The sequence below is a fragment of the Heterodontus francisci genome, chromosome 32 (genome assembly GCF_036365525.1).
Source record: "Heterodontus francisci isolate sHetFra1 chromosome 32, sHetFra1.hap1, whole genome shotgun sequence".
Classification (NCBI taxonomy): Eukaryota; Metazoa; Chordata; class Chondrichthyes; order Heterodontiformes; family Heterodontidae; genus Heterodontus; species Heterodontus francisci.
In genome coordinates, this window is record NC_090402.1 from 31,086,078 (window position 1) to 31,113,033 (window position 26,956).

Below are 26,956 nucleotides of genomic sequence, written 5' to 3' on the forward strand. Positions count from 1 at the left end.
CTATTTGCTGGTGCACTCTTATATTTTATCTCTGTCCCTTCATGTCACAGTCCGGCTATTATTACCTATATCGCTACTCTGCACTATTGTCTTGTCCTTTCTCTTTAAATGTCTAAATTTCCCCTCACTTAAACCTTCCCCCCCACTATTTAGTTTAGGGTCCTATCTACAGCTCGAGTTATTCAATTTACCAGTACCGTTCGAGTGAAGCCCATCCCAACGGAACAGCTCTCTCTTTCCCCAGTACTGGTGCCAGTGCCCAGTGAATTGAAACCCATTTCTCCCACATCAATCTTTGAGCTACGCATTCAACTCTCTGATCTTATTGACCCTAAGCCAATTTTCTCGTGGCTCAGGTAGTAATCAAGAGATTGTTACCTTTGTGGTTCTGCTTTTTAATTTAGGCCCTAAATGCTGATACTACCTCAGCAAAATCTCTTTCTTCATCCTACCTCTGTCGTTGGTGCCTATGTGGACCACGATAACTGGATCTTTCCCCTCCCACTCCAATTTCCTCTCCAGCTCTGAGGGGATGTCTTTAAGAGAGTAGTATCTATTCCCTAACTATACTGTCTCCTACCACTGCAACATTCCTTTTTACTCCCCTAACTTGAATGCCCCCCTGTACCACAGTACTGTGGTCAGTTTGCTCATCCTCCCTGCAGTCCCTACTGTCATTTACACAGGCTGCAAGAACCTAGTGGACTAGTGCAAGGGCTGAGGCCCCTCCAATGCTACCTTCTGGATCCCCATACCTGCCTCACATGTGGTCATATGCTCCTGTCCCTGACCACAGACCAAACCTGAAGCACTTAACTTAAAGGATGTGACTGCCTCCTGGAACAAATTGAAGCTAAACATAGTACAATGTAACATTCCTTTGTACTGATGTCACTCACCTTAATGAGAACAACAATTCATCAATGAATAAAATTGTAACAGTGCTGAGTCAGGGGGCTGAATTTTCGTTGGGCTGAGGACAGTACCAGAGGCAAGTGTGCAGGCAATTTGGCATTGGTGAACGGTGTGCTGGTTTGTCAGCCTGTTCCCGCCTTGAGACCATTTTGGAAGAGGCTAGTTCGGTGGTGATGGCGGGTGGGGGATGCAGTTGCGGTGGGGAAGACAGCTACCCACCCACATGTGGTGGATAGCCAATTAAGCCACTTAAAAGGGCCTATTAAGGTGATTCTCCCAATGCCGACTGGAATTTTCCAGTCAGCCTGTGGGCCCTCCTCCCCAACTTTGGTTGAAATCTGGCTAATGGATGGAGGTGGCCTCCCAGCAGCAGACAAAGGGGCCAGCGCTCCATGATGCAATTTAACTCCTCGCCCATCGCCACAATTGCCACAAAGTCACAGCTATGGCCGCAGGCCATCCTCTGGAAGGTGCCCCCTCCACAATGACGACCTGGCAGCTTGGTTTTCGTAAAGTTTGAAAACTCGTCAGAGGACGCCTCCACCTTGAGGTGCCCTCTCATTCTCCCCGTTACATTGACAGCTCCCATCATTGACTGTGGGGTGCTGATCTTTCAGTGCTGGAGGGCCTCCTACTGGACAGTGAATGTGCTCACTGTCCAGTAGGAGTGATGCAGTGGTTTTTGTCAAGGTTCATCCCAAGCAGCTCTGTAACACAGGAGTCTGTGCTCTACGGGCTGTTCCCAGGGACGCACACCGAGACAAACATCAACTGCTGCTGGAGGACTATCAATTCGGTGAAAGACGCCCTTTGGTCTGCCCGAAACTTGCTGGTCTTCCAGCGCAAAGAGTTGTCCACCGCCGAATGTTGCAGACTGGCACATTCCAAGGTCCAGGACTACGTGCTGAGGGACGCACTAAAGCTTGGGGCAGCCGCAGCAAAGGCTCAATGGGGAAAGACCACAGTGTAAGGTTCCCCCACCAAGCTGGACTGAGGGGCTGGAACCATGGGAAGCCCCTCGAACTGTATCGTTAATATTCTCAATTGCTGTAAATGTAAAACTGTAATTGACATGATAATTGTGAAACGGAAGGGTTGGGAAGAAACTCATGACATTATTGAAAGAAACTGATCTCTTTTGCAATGTTTGTATTTTTTCGTGCTGTTTGGAAACTGTTTGGCAATGTAATTTTTACAGATTTTTATGAATAAAGTATATTTTGGAAATAAAAAAAAACTGGACAGTGAATGTGCCACCTTGCCACTAATTGACCATCTTCATGAAAATTACATCAAGCGCCAACGCAGTGTGGGGTTGGGACTGGAGAAAGCTCCTGATGTTGGGGTCCTAACCCAAAATTAAAATTCCGCTCAGGGTCTCTCAGTCTAATACCTGAATGTCATTCCGTCAGACTCACTTCATTCAGTCATGCTGTGGCCCAAATATTTCACGGTAAACTGTGTGGGATGAATCAGACACTTGTGAGCAAATCTGAAAGAGCTGCTGAATGGAAGCAATGGGCTGAACAAAGGAAACTGTTTTGTGAGGGGACTGTTGAGGAAGGCTTTTAGATATCAATCTATTTTAGAAAACAGGAAAAATAAACTATTAAAGTGAGAGGTGGTAGAAACTGAAAAAGAACTGAGTCATCAACAGTAGTTTTTGGGGTCAAGGAGTAACAAAAAAGGTCGAGATTTTTAAATACGTCTTTAGAATCTGGGCATCGCTAGCAAAGTCAGCATTTATTCCTCATCCCTAGCTGCCCTTGAGAAGGTGGTGGTGGTTCCTTTTCTTGAACTGCTGCTGTCTGTGTGGTAAAGATACTCTGACAACACTGTTGGGTAGACAGTTCCAGGATTTTGAGCTAATGATAATGGAGGGATGGTGATATATGTCCAAGACAGGATGGTGTGTGACTTGGAAAAGAATTTGGAGGTGATGCTGTTCCCATGTACCTGCTGCCTTTGTCCTTCTAGGGGTGGAGATCTGAGGAGATGTGACGTTGAGCATTTGAGGGCTATTTTATCCTTGCAAAGGCATTTTTGATTGCAACACTGATGTTGAAGATGATGGATTGAAGCAGAAATATAAAAGTACATTCTGTTACATTTGTCCTATAGAAACAGGATTACCTAACAAGGGTCGAGCTCCTGAGAAAACCTCCACAAAACAGCACGATCATTAGAAGCCCTTTGTGCCAAAATGGGAGTGTAGCAAGCAGGTCACCAATCATTCGCATCTTTAAACTTGGATGGCCAATTTATCAAATGTCCTTGCTCCTTCATCCCTACCCAGAATACATACACTGCAGTTGTATATAGTATTGGCTGGAACTCCACATAGTTGACTTTGTGTCAGCTGTCACAATGCCACAGATAAAAGGAATGTTCTTTGCTTTCCAAACTGTTGGGAGTGACTGGGGTACACAGCAGTTACTTTTCTGTGATTTACTGCCATCTGATTGAATGTGATAGGGCAAACAGCAGCTTCCAAACATTCAGACATCTCAAGCATGTCTTACTATGACGGTGTAGTATTTCATAACACTCTTAGAAAATCTAGGATGGCTGATTTTCTGTTGTTAGTCATTGAGAGTGACAGGTACTCATGTTGATTCAAAATGTGAACTATTTTGACATTGTCGTGTGAAAAATAATATCAGCTCCATTTATTTAAATGGTTTCTAATCACAAATGTCATTGCTTAGCTTATTTCACTAATGATGACAGCTTCATTAGTTGGTAACTCGACCTGCCAATGAGTTTTCCCAAATCACATGGCACTGGAATAACTAGATTGGTGAGAATTACAAAATTGTTCTTCTTTTTCTCTTTAAAGTTCTGGTACCTGAAGCTTAGAAATTATATTACAGAGAGTGATGATTTATTTTGTCACCATCTCTCAAACCATGCAACAGTGACATAAATAAAATGAACAAATGTTTGTCTTCAGAACCCATAATTTAGGTTCTATTATAAAACAATTTTCCATTATATCTGTAACCTTGAGGCACTAGTTCACAGCTCTCAAATGATAAAAATCCACAAAAGTTAAAATTACTTGCCAGCGGAAACTTCCTATTTGATTCTTTTCCTTTTCCCAATTTTTCCACCTGCTTCTGACAGCAATGACTACTCTTGGAATGTAGTTCGAAGTCTGCCAGGTTGCTTTGGTACCACAGTTCAGTGACCATTCTTTTTGATTGTGAGCCTGGACTGTGAAGTGTCAACAAGTTTGTTAATTGTGGAGGACATAGCAGTTCAGACAAATCTTGCCCTTATCTGATGGCCAGAAACACAAGCTTTCCACCACGAGCCACCCAGTGGTGAAAGCCTAGGAATCTAGGCTTGCCTCATATATTCAGGTTAATTTGATTTCTTTCTAACAAAGATTTAGAAAGAAGTCCTGGACCTTCAGTTGTTATCCCTATAAATGATGTATCCATGTTAAGTGAGCGTAGTTTTAGGTCTACTTAACAAAGTACTGGATCTTTTGTTGTAGTTCTGAATGAGACCTCAGCATAAGTGGCCACCTGTTTATAATTCGAATCACTAATGCACATAATTTAGCAACAGAAACCTGAAAATTACAGTTTTGACGCCAAAAATCATGACAAAATTATCAGCTCCATGTTTAATTCTGATAGCAAAACCCTTCAACTTTAACCTATAGTCCAAAAAGATAACATATTGTGATTTAAAATTATCACTTTTGGAGCAAATGCTTTCAATGTAGAACTAGAGTGCTGTGTTGCTACTGACCTTTTTGCAATTCAGGGCCAGGAAACGTGTTGCTCTTTACATCACAATGCTCACATCAACAGAGTACTACCCTTCCAGCAGTAGGAGAGCCAAATGGTGGCTCTCCCAACACAGAACATAAGAAAGCACAGGAGATATAGACAGTCCAAAAAACTAATATCCCACAATTACACACTTCCTCAAATATCAATCCAGTTCTCTAAGCTTCTGGAAACTGATTAAATTTAGGTGGAATAGGTGAACAGGGGCAAGTACTGTCCTTTCACCTCAGGGCCTGGCTTTGTACCCTGCCCAGGCTGATGGGCAAATGTCTGTTTCTCTTCTATTTGTAAGAAGCTGAAATGAAATAAGTTTCGTTAGTGTTAACCCTGTTGTGATAAGCTCCTAGCAGAAAATTGTCACTTATCATAGAGTCATAGAGTCGTATAGCATAGAAACAGGCCCACCGCGTCCATGCCGACCATAATGCCTATCTATACTAATCCCACCTGCCGACATTAATTCCATATCCCTCTATGCCTTGCTCATTCAAGTACTGTCCAGTGCCTCTTAAATGTTGCTACTGTTCCTGCCTCCACCACCTCCTCTGGCAGCTCATTCCAGATACCCACTATTCTTTGTGTGAAAAATTTACCCCTTTGATCCCCTTGAATCCTCCTCCCTCTTACCTTAAATCTATGCCCTCTAGTTTTAGTCACCCCTACCATGGGAAACAGACTCTGGCTATCTACCCTATCTATGCTTCTCATAATTTTATATACCTCTATCATGTCCCCTCTCAGCCTCCTTTGCTCCAGGGAAAACAGACCCAGCCTATCCAATCTCTCTTTATAACTCAAGCCCTCCAAACCAGGCAACATCCTTGTGAATCTTTTCTGCACCCTCTCTAGCTTAATCACATCTTTCCTGTAATGCAGCGACCAGAACTGCACACAGTACTCCAAATGCGGCCTAACCAACGTTATGTACAACTGTAACATGATGTCCCAACTCTTGTACTAAATGCCTCGGCCGATGAAGGCAAGCATGCCATACACCTTCTTCACTGCCCTGTCAACCTGTGTTGCCACTTTCAGGGAACTATGTACTTGCACCCCAAGGTCTCTCTGCTCAACATTCCCCAGGGCCCTGCCAGTCACTGTATATGTCCTGCCCTGGTTTAACTTCTAAAAATGCATCACTTGGCACTTGTCTGCGTTAAATTCCATTTGCCAATCCCTTGCCCACTTTCCCAGTTTATCTATATCCTGTTGTAACCTTAGACAACCTTCTCCACTGTCCACTATACCACCAGTTTTGGTGTCAACTGCAAAATTACTAATCATGCCCCCTACATTCACATCCAAGTCATTAATATATATAAAAAACAACAGAGGGCCCAGCACCAATCATTGTGGCACACCACTGGTCACCGGCCTTCAATCTGAAAAACAACCCTCCACTACCACCCTCTGCTGCCTATCACCAAGCCAATTTTGTATCCAACTGGCTAGCTCACCCTGGATCCCATGTGTTCGAACCTTCTGGACCAGCCTACCATGCAGGACCTTGTCAAAGGCCTTGCTAAAGTCCATGTAGACAACGTCCATCGCCATGCCCTCGTCAATCCTCTTGGTCAGCTCCTCAAAAGATTCAATCAAATTCGTGAGACATGATTTCCCACGCACAAAGCCATACTGACTATCTCTAATCAGACCTTGCCTTTCCAAATGCATAGAAATCCTGTCTGTCAGAATCCCTTCCAATAACTTTCCCACCACTGATGTAAGGCTCACCGGCCTGTAGTTCCCTGGCTTATCCCTGCTGCCCTTCTTAAATAAAGGCACAACATTAGCTATCCTCCAGTCTTCCGGTACCTCACCCGTGGCTAATGATGATACAAGAATCTCTGCCAGGGCCCCAGCAATCTTCTCCCTTGCTTCCCATAGCATCCTAGGATATACCTGGTCTGGCCCTGGAGATTTATCCACCTTAATGTGCTTCAAAACCTCTAACACCTCCTCCTTTGTAATGTTGATATGTTGGCAATCTTACTCAGAGAAACCACTGGAGTAGAGAGAGAGCTAAATTATGCAGTGAGAACTTTATATTGCATCTAACAAATGCTCTACCTGGCCAGGGGGTGCTTGATGCTGACTGGGTGCAAAAAGTATGCAATTTCCCAATGTCAACAACTCTCACCTAAATGAGCACAGAGCTTCACCAAACAAAAAAAGAAATTTAGAAGAGATAGCTAACTTTTAAAGTGCTGTCCCTAAGCAATGAAGTATCTTAAAAATAGATCATGAGCTGGAAAAAGAATAAATTGGCAAATATAAATGATACGGACATATAGAATTAGATAATGAAGCCAATTCAAGTTGATGAGTTAGGCAACATCTACTCTTTCATGTAAACAATTAACCAATGAGTATCAATACACACTGAGTCCTTTTGAATTTTAAGGATCTCTGCTGTTAATGTGGAATTGTCTCGTGGGACATTTATCCAGACATTTAGTTGATTGTGGAATGAAATATCCTGAAATAACTGCACTCCAAATATTCAAAATACAGCAAGTTTGAAGTGGACAAGACAAATGATATACTTGTTTGAAAAGAACCATAATTTTAAGACAAGTTACTTAACTTTACACACTGCACAGACTGTGAAAGCTGAACAGGAGGAGTATTTTTATTTGCAGTCTATTCACACTCTCACTGTTCAATTTATGCCAGATACATAGCAGAGTCTGGGGCTGATGGAGCAATTAATGGTATATCCATTGTATATTTGTCTCGTGAGGGTGTCCTCCATAGCATTAAGATATACTGATGTAATTTTGACTGGATAATAGGTAACCAATAAAGATTTTACCTCCACTGTTTAAGTTGTGAAATACAAATTAAGGGCGGCACAGTGGCGCAGTGGTTAGCACTGCAGCCTCACAGCTCCAGCGACCCGGGTTCAATTCTAGGTACTGCCTGTGTGGAGTTTGCAAGTTCTCCCTGTGTCTGCATGGGTTTCCTCCGGGTGCTCCGGTTTCCTCCCACATGCCAAAAGACTTGCAGGTTGATAGGTAAATTGGCCATTATATAAATTACCCCTAGTATAGGTAGGTGGTAGGGAAATATAGGGACAGGTGGGGATGTGGTAGGAATATGGGATTAGTATAAATGGGTGGTTGACGGTCGGCACAGACTCAGTGGGCCAAAGGGCCTGTTTCAGTGCAGTATCTCTAAAAATAAAATATCACAAATGGACAGTGAGAAATTATTTTTTCATATTTTGTTCAGCATTTTCTAAATAAGCAATAGTGCAACAAGGTATCTGGCAATGATTATCTTCAATAAATATAGGTAAATTCTAATATTACTATTTTACTCATAATTCTTCAATGAAACAAGGACGCTTTCTAAATTCACCATTTGTAATAAAATTGTAAAAGTGTTCTGCAATATCAACTTTATATTATGCTGGAAACAGCAATGTGAGGAATTGTTCCTGTTTTATTTATTATGGCGCTAACACAGAAAATTGTTCTCCTTCGCTTGGTTTGTTTGCCTTTTAGTTAATAATATACCCTGAGTTGAATACCCTGAATACACAAAAGTCCAAGTGTATCAAGCCTGTGTCCTCAGTACCTTGCTCTACGGCAGCGAGGCCTGGACAACATACGTCAGCCAAGAGCGACGTTTCAATTCATTCCATCGTCGCTGCCTCCGGAAAATCCTTGGCATCAGGTGGCAGGACCGTATCTCCAACACAGAAGTCCTCGAGGCAGCCAACATCCCCAGCATATACACACTACTAAGCCAACGGCGCCTGAGGTGGCTTGGCCATGTGAGCCGCATGGAAAATGGCAGGATCCCCAAGGACACATTGTACAGCGAGCTCGTCACTGGTACCAGACCCACCAGCCGTCCATAGCTCTGCTTTAAAGACATCTGCAAAAGCGACATGAAGTCCTGTGACACTGATCACAAGTCGTGGGAGTCAGTTGCCAGTGATCGCCAGAGCTGGCGGGCAACCATAAAGGCGGGGCTAAAGCGTGGCGAGTCGAAGAGACTTAGCAGTTGGCAGGAAAAAAGACAGAAGCGCAAGGGGAGAACCAACTGTGTAACAGCCCCGACAACCAATTTTATCTGCAGCATCTGTGCAAGAGTCTGTCACTCTAGAATTGGCCTTTATCGCCACTCCAGGCGCTGCTGCACAAACCACTGACCACCTCCAGGCGCTTACCCATTGTCTCTCAAGACAAGGAGGCCAAAGAAGAGAAGACCCTGAGTTGACAATTTGAGATAGCAGGGTCAAATTCCCAAGACAATTATCCTCACTATAGCTGCCTCCAGTTGCACCCTGTTATTGTTACCTAATACATAATAAAACCAAATGGTAGCACTTTTACCACTGAGTCAGAAGGCTGTGGGTTCAAGTCCCACTCCAGAGAATTGAGTACTTTCAGGGCAGTACTGAGGATGCACTGCGTTGTCAGAGGTACCATCTTTTGGATGAGATGTTAAATCGAGGCCCCATTTGCTCTCTCAGGTGGATGTAAACGATCCTACGTCACGATTTTGTAAAAGAGCAGGGGAGTACTCCCCACTGTCCTGGCTAATATTTATCCTTTATCCAACATCACTAAAACTGATTATCTGGTTGTTATCACATTGTTGTTTGTGGGTCCTTGGTATGTGCAATTTGGTTACTGCATTTCCTTCATTACAACAGTGACTACACTTTAAAAGTACTTAATTGGCTGTAAAGCACTTTGGGACACATCATGTGAATGCAAGTTCTTTCTTTTCCTTCTTTTTTTCGTTCATGTCCTTTTTAAAACTACAAATGTCAATATTTGCTAAGTTATTTTTAAGTAAATGGTTTCAGGTCTACCTACCTTTTTCTCTGGCATTTTTATCAATTAATATATTTTTTCTTGTGTGTCTTTAAAGGATTCAAGTAATGCTGCTTACTTGACTGGAAATGTCCAACTATGTCCAGGTGAGTATTAACACTGAAAGCGTAGATTTGTAAATGAATGATTATTGCCGCCATGAAATGTAATATGAAAAGGTTTGTTAAAATGAATAAATTGAATAATTAATTCATATTAGTGAATGCAAGACCAAGCTGTTAGCTTGATCTGGCACACACATTCAAAACCAGCTTATCTTCAAACGGCTAATGGCACAGGGTATTCACTCTAAAATAAAGAGGGAGAGAAGCTGAGAGGTTAGAACAGTGTAAAGCAGAAGGATAGAAAGAGAATGACCAGTTGCAGCAGCTATTTGGCATCTCTCCCATGGCAACTGCAAAGTCCACAAGTGAGTAAATAATCTCTAGGTGACAGTACTTCATTTGTAGTGAACTCAAGCAGATTGCCTGTAATATTTCAAAACTCCTACATAGCTGATTGGCCCAGAAATTTGGGCAGTGCATCTCACAGCGTGTGCTGTGAGTTGACTTTTTTCTCTCACCCCTAAGGTTGTATTCATTTTACAGTGCTAATTGCTGGAATATCAAATTGTTAATGGTAAAGTCAATCTGGGCATCTGGGACCTCCTGAATATCAGGTCCAATGGTCTATCTCCTTAACCAATGAAATTTTAATAACAAGCTTAGCTCATGCTGATTAGCCTTCTCAGCACGGAGAAGGTGAATCCATTCCAATTCTCCAGGAAGAGGAGTGAGAGATATTTGAATGTTAGAAATGAGTGGATAGATCAAGATAAATAGATCATTAAATATGTGTGATATTTTATAGAATGTGCGATAATAATGCTGATGCAATTATTGGTGGTGATGAATAGTATAATTTTTGAAAATTAAATACATTTTTTTTGTTTTTTTAAGTTTTTGAGAATTAAAAAACTTTTCCCCTGCTTTTGTTTAATGTATGACATAATTGTAGGAGACTTCACAGACTTTGATGTTGGACCTTGTTATCTCTTTCACTGGCACTTCTTGGTGGCATGCTCCAAAGTTAGCACTTATGCCTTTAGGAACTAGGGGGAAATAAGAGTAAGCCATCAGCTTTATCTGTTACATTTCATAATAAGCATGTGAGGGCTCTGTGCCACACAGTGTTTACAAGTGCTGAGATCGAGAATGGTCTAGATGCCATCAGATCTCACTCCTGGGAAACTGCACTCCCTTGGTCATTTGCTTCCATGCTTAGACATTGACTTGATTATCAGTGGATTGATCCCAAAGGACAAACAGAAATCAAGGGTTTAATTATTTTTTGGAGGCCTTTATTTTATATGTATATGGTTACTGTCATAGAAATAAAGCTATTAATAAAATTTAAGTAGTTTTATTACTATAATGTTAGTGTTTGTTTCAGTGTCAATGTGCGGTAGCTAAGAGTTTTAATGGCTGACAGGCTCAGAGAGAGTGACACTTCCCTCGTCCTGGGGATTATAGATTTTAATTATTAGAGGGATGATATTAATGAAAGAAAGAAGAATTTGCATTTAAGTAGCACCTTTCATGACCTCAGGACATTCCAAACAGTAATGTAATAATGACCAGGTAATCTGTTTTTTCGGGTGATGCTGGCTGAGACTATCACTCTGAGACAAATGGACTTGTTTTCTGAGTTTGGTTTACTTATTTTCAAAAAAGGTTGCATTTGACTTTACTGCAGAGAGATTCTTATAATCTTCTGATAGTTTTTTAAAAATTCATTCACTGTATGTGGGTGGCAAGGCCAGCATTTATTTCCCATCCCTAGTTGCCCTTTGAGTGGTACAACTGAGTGGCTTGATAGGCCTCTTGAGAGGGCTATTAAAAGTCAATCACATTGCTGTGGGTCTGGAGTCACATATAGTCCAGACCAGGTAAGGATGGCAGATTTACCTCTCTAAAGAACATTGGTGAATCAGATGGGTTTTTCCAACAATCCAGTCGTTGCATGGTTACCATGACTGATACTAGCTTTTTATTCCAGATTTGGTTAATCAACTGAATTTAAATTACTCAGTTTCCATGGTGGGATTTAAACTCATTAACTAGATCATTAATCCAGGCCTCAAGATTACACACTAATTTTGAGCAAGTGCAGTCCTTGAATTTGCTTTCTGTAAATACAACTTGCATGTGGCAGTGACTGACAATGGGGAAGCTAAATAAACACCTGAGAGGGAAAGGATTAGAAGATCATGTTGATAGGGTTAGATGAAGAAGGGAGGGAGGAGGCTCGTGTGGGGCATAAATGCCAGCATGGACCAGTTGGGCCAAATGAATTGTTTCTGTGCTATAGACTGTATGGGCTGAATTGTACAGACCCCCCCCCCCCACAATAGTGGGGGTTGTAGCGGGGGGGGGGGGGCACTGGAAAATGCCTTCAGGAGAGGCCCGCTTTGGACCTCAACGCCGGGAAGGTCTAGCCCGATATTGCCGGCGGTGATGAGCCCTCGTGATGGCCACCCCCGCCACTAGGCGACGGCAGCCACATTTAAATATATAAATTGATGTAAATAAATGAATTAATTACCGTTAGTGTCCCACTGTCAGTCCTGGTGCGATCCTTGTGCCGGTGGCCGACACTCCCGCGCCTTCGGATCCCCGTTCGGGGAATTGAGGTGGAACCCTGATGGGGAGGGGGGAAGCAGGTAAGTTTCTCAGTGTGAGGGTGGGGGGGGGGGGATGTGTGGGAGCACGTTCACAGTCATCTCATTGGTGTAGGAGTTGGTGGGAAGGGTTACAGTCTAAAGTTTATGCACTTTGGGGAGGGAAGCTCAAGTGGATAAGGTAAGTGTTTTTGTGGGGGTGGAGAGGGCAAGTAATTAATTCTCTGGTTATTAGGGGGGTGGGAGAGGGGCGAAATAAATGTTTTAATTTTTTTTCCTTCAATTTCTCTATAAATATTTAAGTTGAAATGTAGGGCTCAAAGCCCTTTAAAAATGATGTCAGCTCCTGTGCAAAGGTAGCTGACATCATTGCTAGGGACGGGCAGCCTTCCCCCCTCCACGTCATTGGGGTGGGCGGTGTGAACCAGCTATTTAAATGAGCCGCCACACTTAAAATTGCGCAGGCAGGCCGCCGTTTCTTTTGCCCACCGCCGATTTTGGCAGCTGGACAATAAATTTCAGCCCTATGTAACTTCACAAGCATCGTTTCTTTTTAAATTAACTCTAGACTTGACTATTTCTTTGTTCTCCTGGTTGGACTCCCACATTTTACCCTCTGTAAACTTGAGGTCATCCAAAGCTCTGCTGCCCATGTCTTAACTCACATCAAAGTCCCGTTCACCTATCACCCCAGTGCTCTACGTTGGCTTTCGGTCGAGCAATGTCTTAATTTTAAAATTCTCATCCTTGTTTTCAAATCCCTCCATGGCCTCGCCCCTTCCTATCTTGGTAATCTCTTCTAGCCCTACTGAGATATTTGCGCTCCTTTAATTCTGGCTTCCTCAGCGTTCCTGATTTTAATCGCTCCACCATTGGTACCCACACCTTCAGTTGCCTCAGCTCTGAGCTCTGGAATACTCTCCCTGCACTTCACTGACTCTCGACCTTACATTCCACCTTTGACACTCTTTAAAATCTTCCTCTTTGATTAGGCTTTTAGTCATCTGGCCGATTATCTCCTTCAGTAGCTTGGTGTCATATTGTGTTTTAGAATGCTCCTGTGAAGTGCCTTGGGATGTTTTATTATGTTAAAGGTGCTATATAAATATTAATTGCTGTTGTTGATGCTTTCTAAATTACATTCATCAACATTCAGGTTGACAGTGGTGGGAAATGGAACTATTGCACCATGCACTCCCAGATTAAGGCATAGCACAGCAAAGCTCCTCGACTCTGTCGCTAAATATGCATCAGAACCAACCTCAGAAGAGCATCCCTTACACTGTAATCTTCTTTTCCCACTTTTCCTCACCAGCCATCCTATGGCCTCTCAGAGTAAGACTGACAATTAGTGCTAAATTAGGGATAGCTGGATTGGGATTGCACAAAATCATTTTGCATAGGACTCTTGCTGTCAGCAGACAGAGAAGATTCATTGTGTCAATCTGGGCTGGAAGTGAGAAGCCAATATCTAACTCATTGCAAAATCATATTCCCACAAGTACTCTGTCAAAAATATTTTAATACATTTTCAATAGATCTGTTCATCTAAAGCCCAAATTAACCTTTATGTTAGTTGCATTTCAGCTCCCTTATAGAGTCATAGAGTTATACAGCGCAGAAACAGGACCTTCGGCCCATTGTGTCTGTGTCGGCCATCAAGCACCTACCTATTCTGATCCCATTTCTAGCACTTGGCCCGTAGCCTTGTATGCTATGGCGTTTCAAGTGCTCATCTAAATACTTCTTAAATGTTGTGAGGGTTCCTGCCTCTACTACCTCTTCAGGCAGTGTGTTCCAGATTCCAACCATCCTTCGGGTGAAAATGTTTTCCCTCAAATTTCCTCTAATCCTCCTGCCCCTTATCTTAAATCTATGCCCCCTGGTTATTGACCCCTCTGCTAAGGGAAAATGTTTCTTCCTATCTAACCTATAAATGCCCCTCATAATTTTGTATACAAATTTTTTGTGCCCTACCTAGCCCATCTGCTGAACCTACTAACTGTGCATTTGTTACCTGTAGACTCAGCTATTCTTAGTGTGATGTTGTAGCAGTTACCCAATCTCAGGCTTTAATGCAGGTAGAGCTGAGCAATGTGAATGAAGTTACTTAAAGGTTTACTTAAAAAAAACAAATCGGCCAATGGAATTCGAATATTTACTAGTCACAAACATTTGGGACTTATTAAAAAATAAGCTGACCAACTCATTATATAATCAAGCTGATCTGTTGAGTTCAAGAGAGCGATAACTTAAATCAGAAAACGTTAAGTAAGCTTTAACTTGTTACCCGCTGCCTGCATCATTCATTTACTTACATCATCACTGTTTGCAATACTTGTTCACTAGTATCACTTCAGCAAGTAAACAGATAAATCACTGCCCAACCTCCGCCCAGAAACTAAAATGCACACATTGTAAAAATATCTCGGAGGGAATTAAAGGCCTGGGGTGGGCGGGCCGTTTCTCGCCAATCCCGCCCAATGTAAAATGGTGGCAGAGGCGGCAGCGAGTCGGGAAGGGCCCCCAAAGCCTCCCACTCCATTTTACGCACTCACTCCCACCCCCCCACCAGTCCGCTCTTTGGGGGGGGTGGGGTGGGGGCATAAAATTCCTGCCATGATATCCCTACAAGTGAGGCTAATAAAGTGGTGAGTAGGCTCCAGTCAGCCTTGTGAGTGTAGATTGTTACTACATCTCTATTTAGGCTATTTACTTATCTTGAAACTGTAATGGCCAAAATCAAAGCAATGGAAGAATTGAAAAAATCTCCGCAGTTCCCAGAAAACACATGTAATAGAACCAGAAACCCCTTGCATTACAAGTGTCACTCATTTCAATTTAAAAAGATGATTTATTTTTGAGGCACATTGCCCTTAAAAGAAGTAAACACACCTCCAGATTTTTAAAATAATATCACCTGATTTACTCTACCAGTGCAGTTTAAAAATTCGACCCCATGTATTCCATTTCTTTGTGAAGCACAATGGACTGCCTCAGCAGCACACTGTAATGAAGTACCTAACTGATTAATACTTTCGATGAACAAAATTCAGACTAAAGTTTTAAAAAACACAAATCTATTTAATGCTAAAATACTATTTTAACATTCTTCTCTGGTTTTTTTTCTCACACAGTACCATGCAATGAGACTGAACCTGAACCATTGAAAAAAGTAAAATTCTTTCAAGGTAAAATCACATTACACTGATTCCTTTAAAAAGTCATTACAAACCATGTTTTGCACTGTTATGGTAATCAGGAAACTGCAGATGAGGCTATTTCCTTGTCTTTGTAGGTTAACAGCATTGATGTGACACATTAATTAATCCTAATATTAGATCCATATGTATACACCTGTTATAAAGTTTTGATGCATATAAATATTTGTCTTGCCTTAGTTTTGCTTCCTACACAATAATTACTGGTGCAGTTGTTTTTTTTCCTTAAATCAATGCTTGGTAACATGCAACGTTTTGACTTCCCCAAACTACAGTGCCCACAGTTCACCCAGCAGTGGGCTTCTGATGTCAGCAGAGCTATCTGGGGGTGGTGCTGAGCAGAGGCTAGGTACTTTCCCACAGCATGAGAGGGGAAATTGGAGCGCAAGTCAGCAGAAACCTCACTTCCCATCTCCTAGTAATCTGTAGCTGAAGTGATGAGCAAAGGTTGGCTGATTATGAATGGTGCCGAGTGACTCAAGGACAAGGAAAACATCATGTTGAAGTATAAGATGTAAATATGTTATTAATTAATTGTGATAATGGGCTGAATTTTATAAGCTCGCTGCTGAAAAGGCGGGCCGCAAGCAAAAGAGCTACCATGGTTCCAAGTGCAGGCGGGGCCCATTTAAACAGCCAGGGCGGGCTGCAATCCCCACCCCCCACAATCATGTGGAGGAGGCAGGCTGTCCGTCCCCGGCAATGGCGTCAGCTGCCTGTGCGTAGGCACTGACGTCATTTTTAAAGGGCTGTCAGCCCCACCAGGAAATTTAAATATTTAAAGTTAAATGGAATTTTTAAAAAATACACCTCTTTTGCCCGTCTCCCACCCCCCCCAAAACAATTAAATGAATTATTTGCCCTTTCCCCCCCCACAACACTTATCTTTACCATCTGACGTTACCCCTCCAAACTACAGAAACTTTCACCTACACCCCTTCCCACCATCCCCTACACCCATGACGCTAATTTGACTCCGTTTCCCCCCCCCCCACCCCCCGGCCGCATTGAGAAACCTACCTCCCGCCCCTCCCCATAAGTGTTCCGCCATGTTTCCCCGGACAGGGATCCAAAGGCGCGGCAGTGCTGGCCGCTGTGGTGAAGAACACGGCCGGACATCAGGGGGCGACCTGAAATTAATGAATTCAGGTATTTTAATTTATTTAAATATTTAAATTGCAGTCCCGTTGCCGAGCAACGGGGGCGGCGGGGGGGGGGGGGGGTGTGTGCCGCCACGAGGCCTCGTCACCGCCGGGAGGATCGGACTGGGTCGTGCCGGCATCGAGGTCCGTGGTGGGCCTCTTCTGTGACCATCTTCAGGAGCACCCCCCCCCCCCCCACACACAACTCCACCATGGATCCTGACGTGAGGGCTCCTTAAAATCCAGCCCGCTGTTTTTCTTATTCAAATTACACGCCAACTAATAATCATAAAATCTTTTGTTCTACTTTCACAAAAAACATTCTAATCAGAGATGGGTTTTAATTGAAAACAAAAGCAAAATACTGCAGAAGCTGGAAATCTTAAATAAAAACAGAAAATGTTGGTTGCATCTGTGGAGAGAGAAACAGTGTTGATGTTTCAGGTCAGGGGCCTTTCATCAGAACTGGAAAAAGTTGCAGATGTACCATGTTTTAGACAAGTACAGAGATGGGGAGAGGGGGTGGGGCGGAAAGAGCAAAAGGGAAGGTCTGTGATCGGATGGAAGGTAGGACAGATTAAATGACAAAAGGGACGATGGTGCAAGGTACATGGGGGTGGTGATGGAACAAGAAGAGATACAAAAGATGGATCCAGAGGAGCTGTAAATGAGCACAGTAGAATCACGACCAACAGCTGCTGTCCAAAAAAATAGGAGCAGTGGTTACGGTTTATAATTGTGTGCTTATACCAAGAAACCTTACACTGCAGTCGATTAAAAGCTCTAGCTTGCATTCATATTGAGCTCAGAAACTCCAATTTTTGAGCTAAGGCATATCTTTTACTGCAAAACTTTGAACACATTTATTTGATGCATTTTCTAGCATTTTAGAGTCTTCCGTCATTTTACCTTTCAAGCCAAAATATTTTCTCCCAGAAGTGTTGCAGACAATTAAGATATTGAAATATAAATAGTGTAATCCTACCATCTAGATGATTACTTGCTACCTTCCGCCTATTGTTTCCTATGATTAATTTATTACTTTTCACTATCAATTAGGGCGGCACAGTGGCGCAGTGGTTAGCACCGCAGCCTCACAGCTTCAGGGACCCAGGTTCGATTCTGGTACTGTCTGTGTGGAGTTTGCAAGTTCTCCCTGTGACTGTGTGGGTTTCCACTGGGTGCTCTGGTTTCCTCCCACAGCCAAAGACTTGCAGGTGATAGGTAAATTGGCCATTGTAAATTGCTCCTAGTGTAGGTAGGTGGTTGGGAATAGGTGGTAGGGTTTGTATAAATGGGTGGTTGTTGGTCGGCACAGACTCAGTGGGCCGAAGGGCCTGTTTCAGTGCTGTATCTCTAAATAAATAAATAAATAATAAATTCCAACACATCATGGTTGAAATCTGGGATCTTGAAAGTTCACTTGTTGCTATGGAATAAATTCACCTAGGGAATTGGATGCAACAAATTTAAGGCCAGAAATAGTAGGATTTAATTATTTTTATTCTAATCCTTCAAAAAAAAGTTCTGAAATATGATGAACAATAAATCGCAAAGATCAGTTAGTTCTTAATATTAAAATTAATATTAATATAAAAAAATGATGAAAATACTCAGAAAAATTCCTTAAACTGGGTGTTCATTCCACCACATCCATCCACACACAAAGATACATATGCTAACCTAGTAAAACCTGATTGACAGCTTCAAAACACAGCCCAAAAAAGTTATTAAATTCAAAAAGCAACCCTGAACATGATACCTATGAACATGCAGGCAAAAAGATTGAAAAAATATAATAGGACAGAGGCTTCTCATAAGTTAGCTGCAAGTGTGCTCAATATTCCATCATTTTAGTCACAATGAATAAATCTAAAGTACACAAAGACGAATTTTACAGTTGAGGTGAATTTAGCAATTATTGAAACATAGGACTGCCTCATTTGCGGTAATTTTACCCCTCCCACAACATCCGCCCTCGGCCATTAAAATTTTAAAATTAAACTCACCGCTCAGAGGGCCAATGTTGAAGCGCCCTCTCGGGCTCCTATCTGCCTCAGTAGCGCCCAGCTCTCCTGGTGGGTCAGCCGAGATTTCTGAGCTGCCGGCCCTCTGATTGAGCTAGCAGCATGGACAGCCCGCCTGCCATCCTTAATTGGATGGTGAGCTTGGAGATGGTCAGTTAGGAGGTTACCTCTGGCGGGACTGGCAGGAGAAGGTTGGGGTGGGGTGGGATTGAATTATCAAATTTGCAAATTCTGAACCCCAATCCCCAAACTGCTGTGAACACGATCGGGCTGGATTTTACTGTGGGCCTCAGGACCCCAATGTTGGGACCAAATGGGGGTCCCAAGCCTGCACTTGCTGGCAGCGGCACTGGCTTGGTAATTTTCCCAGAGGTAGCCTCCTAACTGACCGCCTCCAAGCTCGCCATGGCAGGCGAGCTGTCCATGCTGCTAGCTCAATCAGAGGGCCGGCAGCTCAGAAATCTCGGCTGTCCCACCAGGAGAACTGGGCGCTACTGAGGCAGATAGGAGCCCGAGAGGGCGCTTCAACATTGGCCTTCTGAGCGGTGAGTTTAATTTTAAAATTTTAATGGCCGAGGGCGGAAGGACCTACCAATTTGAGGGAAAACCCCTTCGGTGAGAAGGCAGCTCTGCAGTTCACTCTTTTTGGGGTGGAGCCTCTGGCTCCGATGGCCCCCTGGACTGCTACAGGGCAGGGGGCTGTTCTGCCACTGGCAAAATGCCAGCTGGCCCTCTAAATCGTCCCTAATTGGGGCCCTAAGTATTTAAATTGGCTGATCCGGATCCCAGCATGCTGCCGGGAAACTTCCCTTGCTGCAGGAATGCGATAGGGAGCTGTCCTGATGCAGTTCCCCATTACTTTCCCCACCTCTCTGCCTGCCAGCTGACACCCAGGGCGGAGACAATTTTGCCCAATGCTTCCCTTTTATTCACTGTGTGTTTGGGGGTGTCTGAGTGACCTGCTTCATTCCTGATATTTTGCCAGCAATTTAAATTCAATGCTGGCCAGCCAATTCTCAGGACTTGGGCAGCTAAAGGGAAGGGCAAGCAGCCAACCCAACAGGAAAGTTCTTTCTAAAGCACTGCTTGTGGGCCAGGATGAGAAGGAGGTGCTTTTCCCTGGTCACTCAAACAAATACCACAATTGGCTGCCCAAACTCCCAAAATCTATGATGTTTCCCAGTCCTGCCTTCCTCCCAACTGACGGTCCGATTCCCCCCTACCAGTCCCCATCAACCCTCAATGTTTCCCGGTTGCCAGGGACAGGCCCCAGCTGCGGTCTTCTACTACTGGCTTTGCTGCCCGGCAGCATGCCATCCTCTCAATCTGGTTGGGTGGGAGGCGGAGTTGAAAAGTGATAATGAGGTCTTGCTGTTAAATTCGGCAGAACCGTAGCGTTCCTGCGATTATTGAGTTTCCCCCCTCAGACACGTGCCCCGCTCCTTCCTCACCAATATCAGGGCCATTGGATCCAAAAATCCACAAACCCGACATCCCAGAGTATGTCCTAGATGTTCCCACTTATGACTTCCAATGTGAAGCCTACCAAAGTTTGTGGGGTTGCAGGGTAGTCATTTAATTTAAATAACCTGGGCATGTGCCTGCACCACTGGGGTCAAATCTCAGCAAACCCACACAACCCAGGAAGCAGTGAAATGTGTTGGCACCAGGGACCCCCTCTTAAAAGAAGACACATGTCCTTTTAGCAAGAGGGCTGAGATGTATCAACATTTTTTCCTTCTTTAATGGTTGAGGATTGGGTACAAGCCTGAACTCCCAGTTAGGCCCCACCTCCACTCTTCAGTGAACCAGTACATCTACTTCTACTTGGTCTACTAGCTTGCTTATGCTGCACCACGCTGGGGACGTGGGAACTCCAGGCTTGGAAGTCCCTGGCACTGGCCATACCTGTTCCACCTGCTATGCTACTGATTTTGATTGGAGCAGCTGGTGGCTCTGCCCCTTTAATGGCCCTTCCAAAACTGCTTGTAAAGATGTTGATGAGTTGTGGTCTAATTCATGGCCTTTCTCTTGTCGGAGTTACAGCAGGAGAGTACTGGAAGGGCCATTGATTCTTAGTCCCAGTTTCCCTGTCCTGATGCTCTTGACAGAGGCAGGCTCAGGATTACATGGACTGAGAGTATGCCATTACTTATTTCAAATATACAGATCAAGATTTTTTGCTTTGCGCACAATCAGCGATCCAGGCACAAATTGCATTCAAAATTGCCCCTGTTTTGAGAAGTGATGTTTTTTTCTCAAGTTTCCACTCAAACTCATTTGCATATCACTGTATGCAAAAACTGCCATGGGTCAGCGCAATTAGGAAGTATTTTAGAATGTAATTAAAGAAAACTGCTTTCAAAATATTCCTTGGCATACTTAAGAGTTATAACTTGATGCAGTTTAATGAATACAACTGAAAATGGATTTATCATAAAAAATAAGCATTTTCAATCTAAATGCCTCATCCACCAGCTGTGAGTAACCTGATTTTAAATAACTAAATATTATCATTTAAAAAACTTTACGCAACCTTCAGTTTCTTGGTAAATTAAAAAATTAAAAGCTTTTAAAACATGTCTATTAGTGTTCTTGCGCATGAAAAAAGCTTAATTTTAAGATCTTATTCCACGGCCTGTAAGCAACTACAATTAATGGAAACTCCCAATGGCGATCAATTGGATCTGGGGTGTGAACACTTTTGTGGGCAGGGCCACTTTCTAGTTCATGTGTTCCAAACTACTTCAAAATATCACGGAAGCTTGGTTTGCACTGAATGTAATTGGCACTGAAAATTCTGCGATCTTGGGCTCTAGTTTGGCTGACTTCGGGCAAATTGCACTGAAAGAATCAGCACAATCTAACGGAAACTCCAGGCCCTAGTCTCAGGAACAGGAGTAGTCCACTCAACCCATCGGACTTGGTCAGCCATTCAAATTAGAAGGCGCACACTGAAACATTAACCTTTCACTTCCTCCGTTCAATCAATCTGCTGTACAATTCAGACATTTTCTGCTTTTAAACACTTGAAACATAAAGCTTGAAATCATCATTGGCAGTAATAGTAAGCAAACATGACAGGAGTTTATATGACGTTTGTATATCCGCTATTTTAACAGAGGCATTGACCCATTCAAAATTAACCGAGTCACAACCGTGTATAAATGGAGGTCTGAGGAATATCACACCCATTCAGTAACGTTAATTTCTAGCATAAATTCCTATATTGTCCTGCCAAAAAAGTTATTTTCATATACTGGAAATAAAAACCATTGTAGACAATAACTAACAAAGAAAAAGTGGGTGAAAATGTGGTTTGCAGGCGCAGGCAGCGGAAGCTGAATTGTTGCTCTCAGTTACATCTATCGTGACTGACTGCCTTCACTCTGCAATTTGCAGTTTATTCTAATCTTACCGATTATTAATGCCATTCCTCACAGTTGTCCATGGATGTTGACCAAACAGATATGACCCTTTTCCCATTTACAGTGCAATAGCAAAGGAGATTGATATACCAGGATTCTAATATCGTAGTAACACTCTTTACTAAATCTGGGAAAGTTAGTGTAATTTCAAAATGAATTACAGCCACCACCCCCTCAACTGTCCCCATCCTATTTTATTTCTAAATCCTTCCCATTCCATAATTATAGCGACATCAAAGCAGAAATAAAGCCAATTCATTCATTCACTTAAGTAAAGCATGATCTTATTTCAAAAGAAAATGGCACAGCCAGTTTTGACGCACAAATATCTTTCATATAAGACCATAACTGGGCACAAGCTATCTTTCAAGAAAATTAAAAGTTTTTAAAAGTTGCACCTTAGAAGCTTATTTATTTGATATGTATATTGGGAACTCATACCAGGACTGGGAACTGTAACTCTCAAAAAACATTTTAAAACTTCTCTACCTGTAGTTGGAGTGCAGCTAGCAGTGGGACAAAGTAATATCTCATCGGCTCTGAAAGGCTGCAGACCTTTTCTCCAACTAATCTTATGAGTCGATACTGATGACCTCCAATCCCATGTAAAGCACTAAAAAGGTTGAAAATGCTGGCAGGATTGGCATGCATACAAGAACTATAATGGCTGCAATTCATCCAACAACCATGGGCAGCAGATGTAATCTGTAATCGAATATTCATTTGGATCAACAACGACTTGCATTTATATAGTGCCTTTAAAGTGTTAAAACATCCCCCTTTGTTTCAATGCATTACTGGTGGGGAAAAATAACACTTTGCAGTTCTGGTAGAAGTCAGGGACAACAAACCTACTGACAGTGTTTGTATCTTCTGACTCCAGCATGCTTCTTTGTGGATCCCAAAGTAAGAGACAGTTGATGAGGCATTTTGATGCATAGTTTTAAACAGCTTATTGGAAAAAATAAACCAATGAAAAATATTCCTGGACATCAAAGATTGCTTTATAGAAAGAATAGTTTCATTATGTTCATGAATTACTCATGAGAAGTTTCACTTTTGGTATTGCATTTTAAAGATTTTTTTTCACTTTTCGTACCATATTGCAATGTAATACGTACAAATTTACAACATTACCGATTAGTTCAACAACATTAGAAAGCTCAGCAAATTCAGTAAATTAAAATATATCAGGGCAATTGGGGACAACTGGGGACTTGGAGATATTGTGGTTGTCCTCTTCTTAATCATTGTGCTTATGGAGGGGTTTGCAATGCTATGAACAGCATAATTTTTGGTCAATATGTTATCACAGTGTCCATATGGGTTTTCATTGCTCTGTCATTAGTGGCTATGTTTTCACCTGCCATTCCCTAGCCTCTGGAATTCCCTCTCTAAACCTTTCTGCTTCCCTACCTCACTCTCCTTAAAACCTACCTCTTTGACCAAGCTTTTAATCATCTATTCTAACATCTCTTTAAATGGCACAAGGTCAAATTTTGTTTGCTAACACTCCTATGGAGCGGCTTGGGATGTTTTACTACGTTAAAGTTTCCTTAAAAATACCAATTGTTGTTGTGGAAGGGGACCAGCTATGTGGAGGACATATTACCTACAACTATATAGATGCTGAATTGTTTATATAAAAGAGGTCCTGCTCAGTAAAGTGGTTCTATCCATGTAAAGATGCCAGTGGGGTCATGTCTCTATGGAAGCACTGGACTGCATTTTATTCTGGTGACGGGGACCCCAGTAGAGGGCCAGAAGACGAGGGGAGACGCCGCCTCGGGCCTCTATCAGACCCCTGAAGCCATTTGACAGCGGCAGGAAATTAACTGCTGCCGTCAGGGATGCCGTCCCTTGAAGGGACGATCTGTCGCCTCCAAGAGCTGTCAGCCAATCAGAAGGCCGGCAGCGCTGCAGTATCACCGACGCCACTGGGATCAGTGGCCACTGCTGTTACTGCAGGAGGTCCTGCAGTCCAAAGAGTGGAGGAGACCCTTGGAAGAGGTGAGTGGGGTCAGGTTTGCCGTGGCCATTCAAGCAGGCCCAGGGTGGGATAGGTTGATGAGGGTGGGATGTCTTCCTGGGGGGCTGGCGATCGGTGTAGGGGGGCACTCCAGGGGCCCTGAATTGGCCCTAAAGAAGTGACCAGCCCACACCTGACCCTGCTAGGAGGTTGCCAGGTTTTACATGGCGGCATCTCCCAATGGCGGTGGGCCCCTCCTCCTTCTACAAAATTGAGGTGGAGGTGGCCACTTAAGGGCTTCAATTGGCCTTGAGCGGGAAGGCCAAGGACAGTCTTCCCAGCCCTGGACTAAATGGCAGGGGGCCCAGGTGACGCCAGTAATGGCAGCCCCTGCCAGTTTGTTTGCTCCCCCCACCTCTGTGCCTGCCTCCAAGGGCAGCATAAAATCCTGCCCTCATTACATTCAAAGAGGGTTCTGTTTATATACAAGTAATTTATTGGAGGAGAGATTGCTGGACTCCTGTGACCCCCTGCAAGCCCCTTTGCACACTGTAACTCACAGCCATGATGGTAGCATGCAGGGTTTGCATGGCAGAAAGCTGACTTTGCAAGGATTCAGACTGAGCTTCCGCTGTAGCACTCAGACTTCTGGTGGAAACTGATTATGCTGCAGGAAAGCTGCAATATCTGCCATCAGATGATGCATCATGGTTGGGTCCGCAAGTATGCTAATGGTGTTGGCCACCACTTCCATGCAGGAAAGGGTGGGGTTCCATGATCTGCACAAAGCCTTGTTCCAAATTGATGCTGGACTCCTCCATGCTTCTTGAAACTGCACGCAGGCTTTCTGGCATGGTTCCCAATGCACCAAGCATTTCATTGTGCATACCCGTCAGCCTTCTGATGTAGGCTCCCCCTTCAAAGTGCGCATTTGAGTCCTCTGCAGCAGAACTTGTGTGCGACTGCACCCTCCAGCAAGCTGGCACTTTGAACGTGATACTAGTGTCACACTCACTCAAGGAGGAATTATGAACTATATAATGAACTTACGAAACAAACCCAAAAACAAACACTTCTCCTGCAAAACAATATGGAGTTGAGAGGTCAGGTGACCTTATCCTGTACTGCTAATACACATGAAAACTATAAGAACACTGAGTTAATCTTCATGTCTGGATCAGCCTTGGAGAAGGCATTAAAATGTAAATGGCCTATTCTGTGTTAATGGCTACCTCTCTTCAACAAATTAGATTAACAAGGGCATGGCAGACATGGTGGGCTGAATTTTAAATGCTCTTGCAAAAGTCTGCAGCACACACACGAGACGTGTGCCATGGAGCCACCACGATATTACGTGCGGCGGCTCATTACCATGGAGGGGGCACAGTGGCCGCCCCAATGACATAAAGCGGATAGCCTTTCTGTCCCGGCAATGGCATCCAGCACCACCGCGCAGGCGCCAGCGCCATTTTTAAAGGTCTTCAAGCCCTTCAGCAGCATTAGAATTTTGAAAGGCAAAGAATATGGAAAGGTACAGTTACACATGTAGTAACATTTTCACTCCCCTCGTCCACACCCCCAAGGAAGATCCGATTAATTAATTGCCCATTCCCCCCCCCCAAAAAAACTGTTATTCAGATTCCGACCTTTAATAACCTTAACCCTCAACCACTTCCCAACAGCGCCCCCCCCCCCCCACCACCAATCCAAAGAACTTTCCCTGCTCCACACCTCCTGCCCTGAAAATTTCACTCCTTCCCCGTCCCCTCCAGTGGCATGCCTTGGATCTCTGAACAGAGATCCAAAGGCGCGGAAGTTCCGGTCACTGGCCGGAATATTGATGTGGGATGGCGGTATGCACAAGATAAATTGATTTGAATTTATTAGAACTTATTTACATATTGAAATGAAGGCTCTGCCACTGAGTGGTGGGGGGCACACCAAGGTCTCGCCGCCGCTGGTAAAATGCAGCAGGGCCTTCCTGGCATCAGGGGTCATGGCGGGCCTCTCCCAGAACAATTTTCTGGGACCCTCGCCGTGCCCCCCACCCCCCCCGAATGTTGGAGGGCTGGTAAAATTCAGCCTGATGTCTCCAAATTCAAACTTAAATGAATGGGAGTGAAAAACTCCACTTTATCAAAATGGAATGACGATGGATGATATTCAGATGCCATTGTCTAACATCATCAAATACCATTTATGCGTACAATGGTAAAGAGTGAACCAGAGAAAAGGAAAAACATGCCTGCACTGTTTTTAAATCATCACACCCCCCTCCCACGCCCCCGCCCCGGGAAGAATGCAAGGTTTACAGTGAATTCTTTTAAAACCCATCAGACCTAAAAGCAAGTTATCTTCTAATCTCTACCTTTTATTGTGTGTGTCTCCGTATGTGTGTGAATGTGGGTGAAGTTGCAAATATTTTCAGGTATTGTGTGATAAACATTTAGCTTTCTTTAAACCTATGAGAAAAACTGTCATTCCTCTGTTTGTTGACCATTAAAACGTTCAGGGGTTAAAACACATTTCTAATAAAACTCTCTCTTCAGTCAATTGAGAAGTGAAAAAGGGAAACAATCCCTATCATTTCCCATTTGTCCGTAAGACTACCCTTGCCCTCTGCCCTGGCTGCAAGCCACCTGTGCCTAGTGTGTCACCATGTGTGGATCCCGCCTCAATGCTATGGTGTCTCTTTATCATCAAAGTCTTCTTGTGTTCCTGCACTGCCTGGCCAGGTTGCACTCATTTGTATCTGAAAAGAAAAAGGCACAAGGATAAGGTTATGGTGTGGGGAGCAGGGGTTGGGGGGGGGGGCGGATGCGGGGGAGGGAAAGCAAGAGGTGCATACTTACACCACCTGCAGCTTGTAAATCAGATGAGGGAGAAGTGGCGTGTGAGAAGGAGGATTAGGTATGAGGATACTTTCATCTCCTATGGTT

The 26,956-nt window shown here is 43.5% G+C and overlaps 1 protein-coding gene across 2 annotated transcripts in view; it reads left to right on the forward strand.

Moving 5' to 3' along the window:
* LOC137347737 (tumor necrosis factor ligand superfamily member 15-like) overlaps nucleotides 1-26,956 on the forward strand; it is a 146,763-nt gene that overhangs the window by 97,768 nt on the left and 22,039 nt on the right. Inside the window, exons 2-3 of one of the 2 annotated variants that reach the window (XM_068012634.1) lie at nucleotides 9,609-9,657; nucleotides 15,368-15,421. In XM_068012634.1, the coding sequence (XP_067868735.1) occupies nucleotides 9,609-9,657; nucleotides 15,368-15,421 (103 nt within the window). The remainder of the gene's footprint in view (nucleotides 1-9,608; nucleotides 9,658-15,367; nucleotides 15,422-26,956) is intronic. The other variant, XM_068012635.1, reaches the window with a different exon arrangement.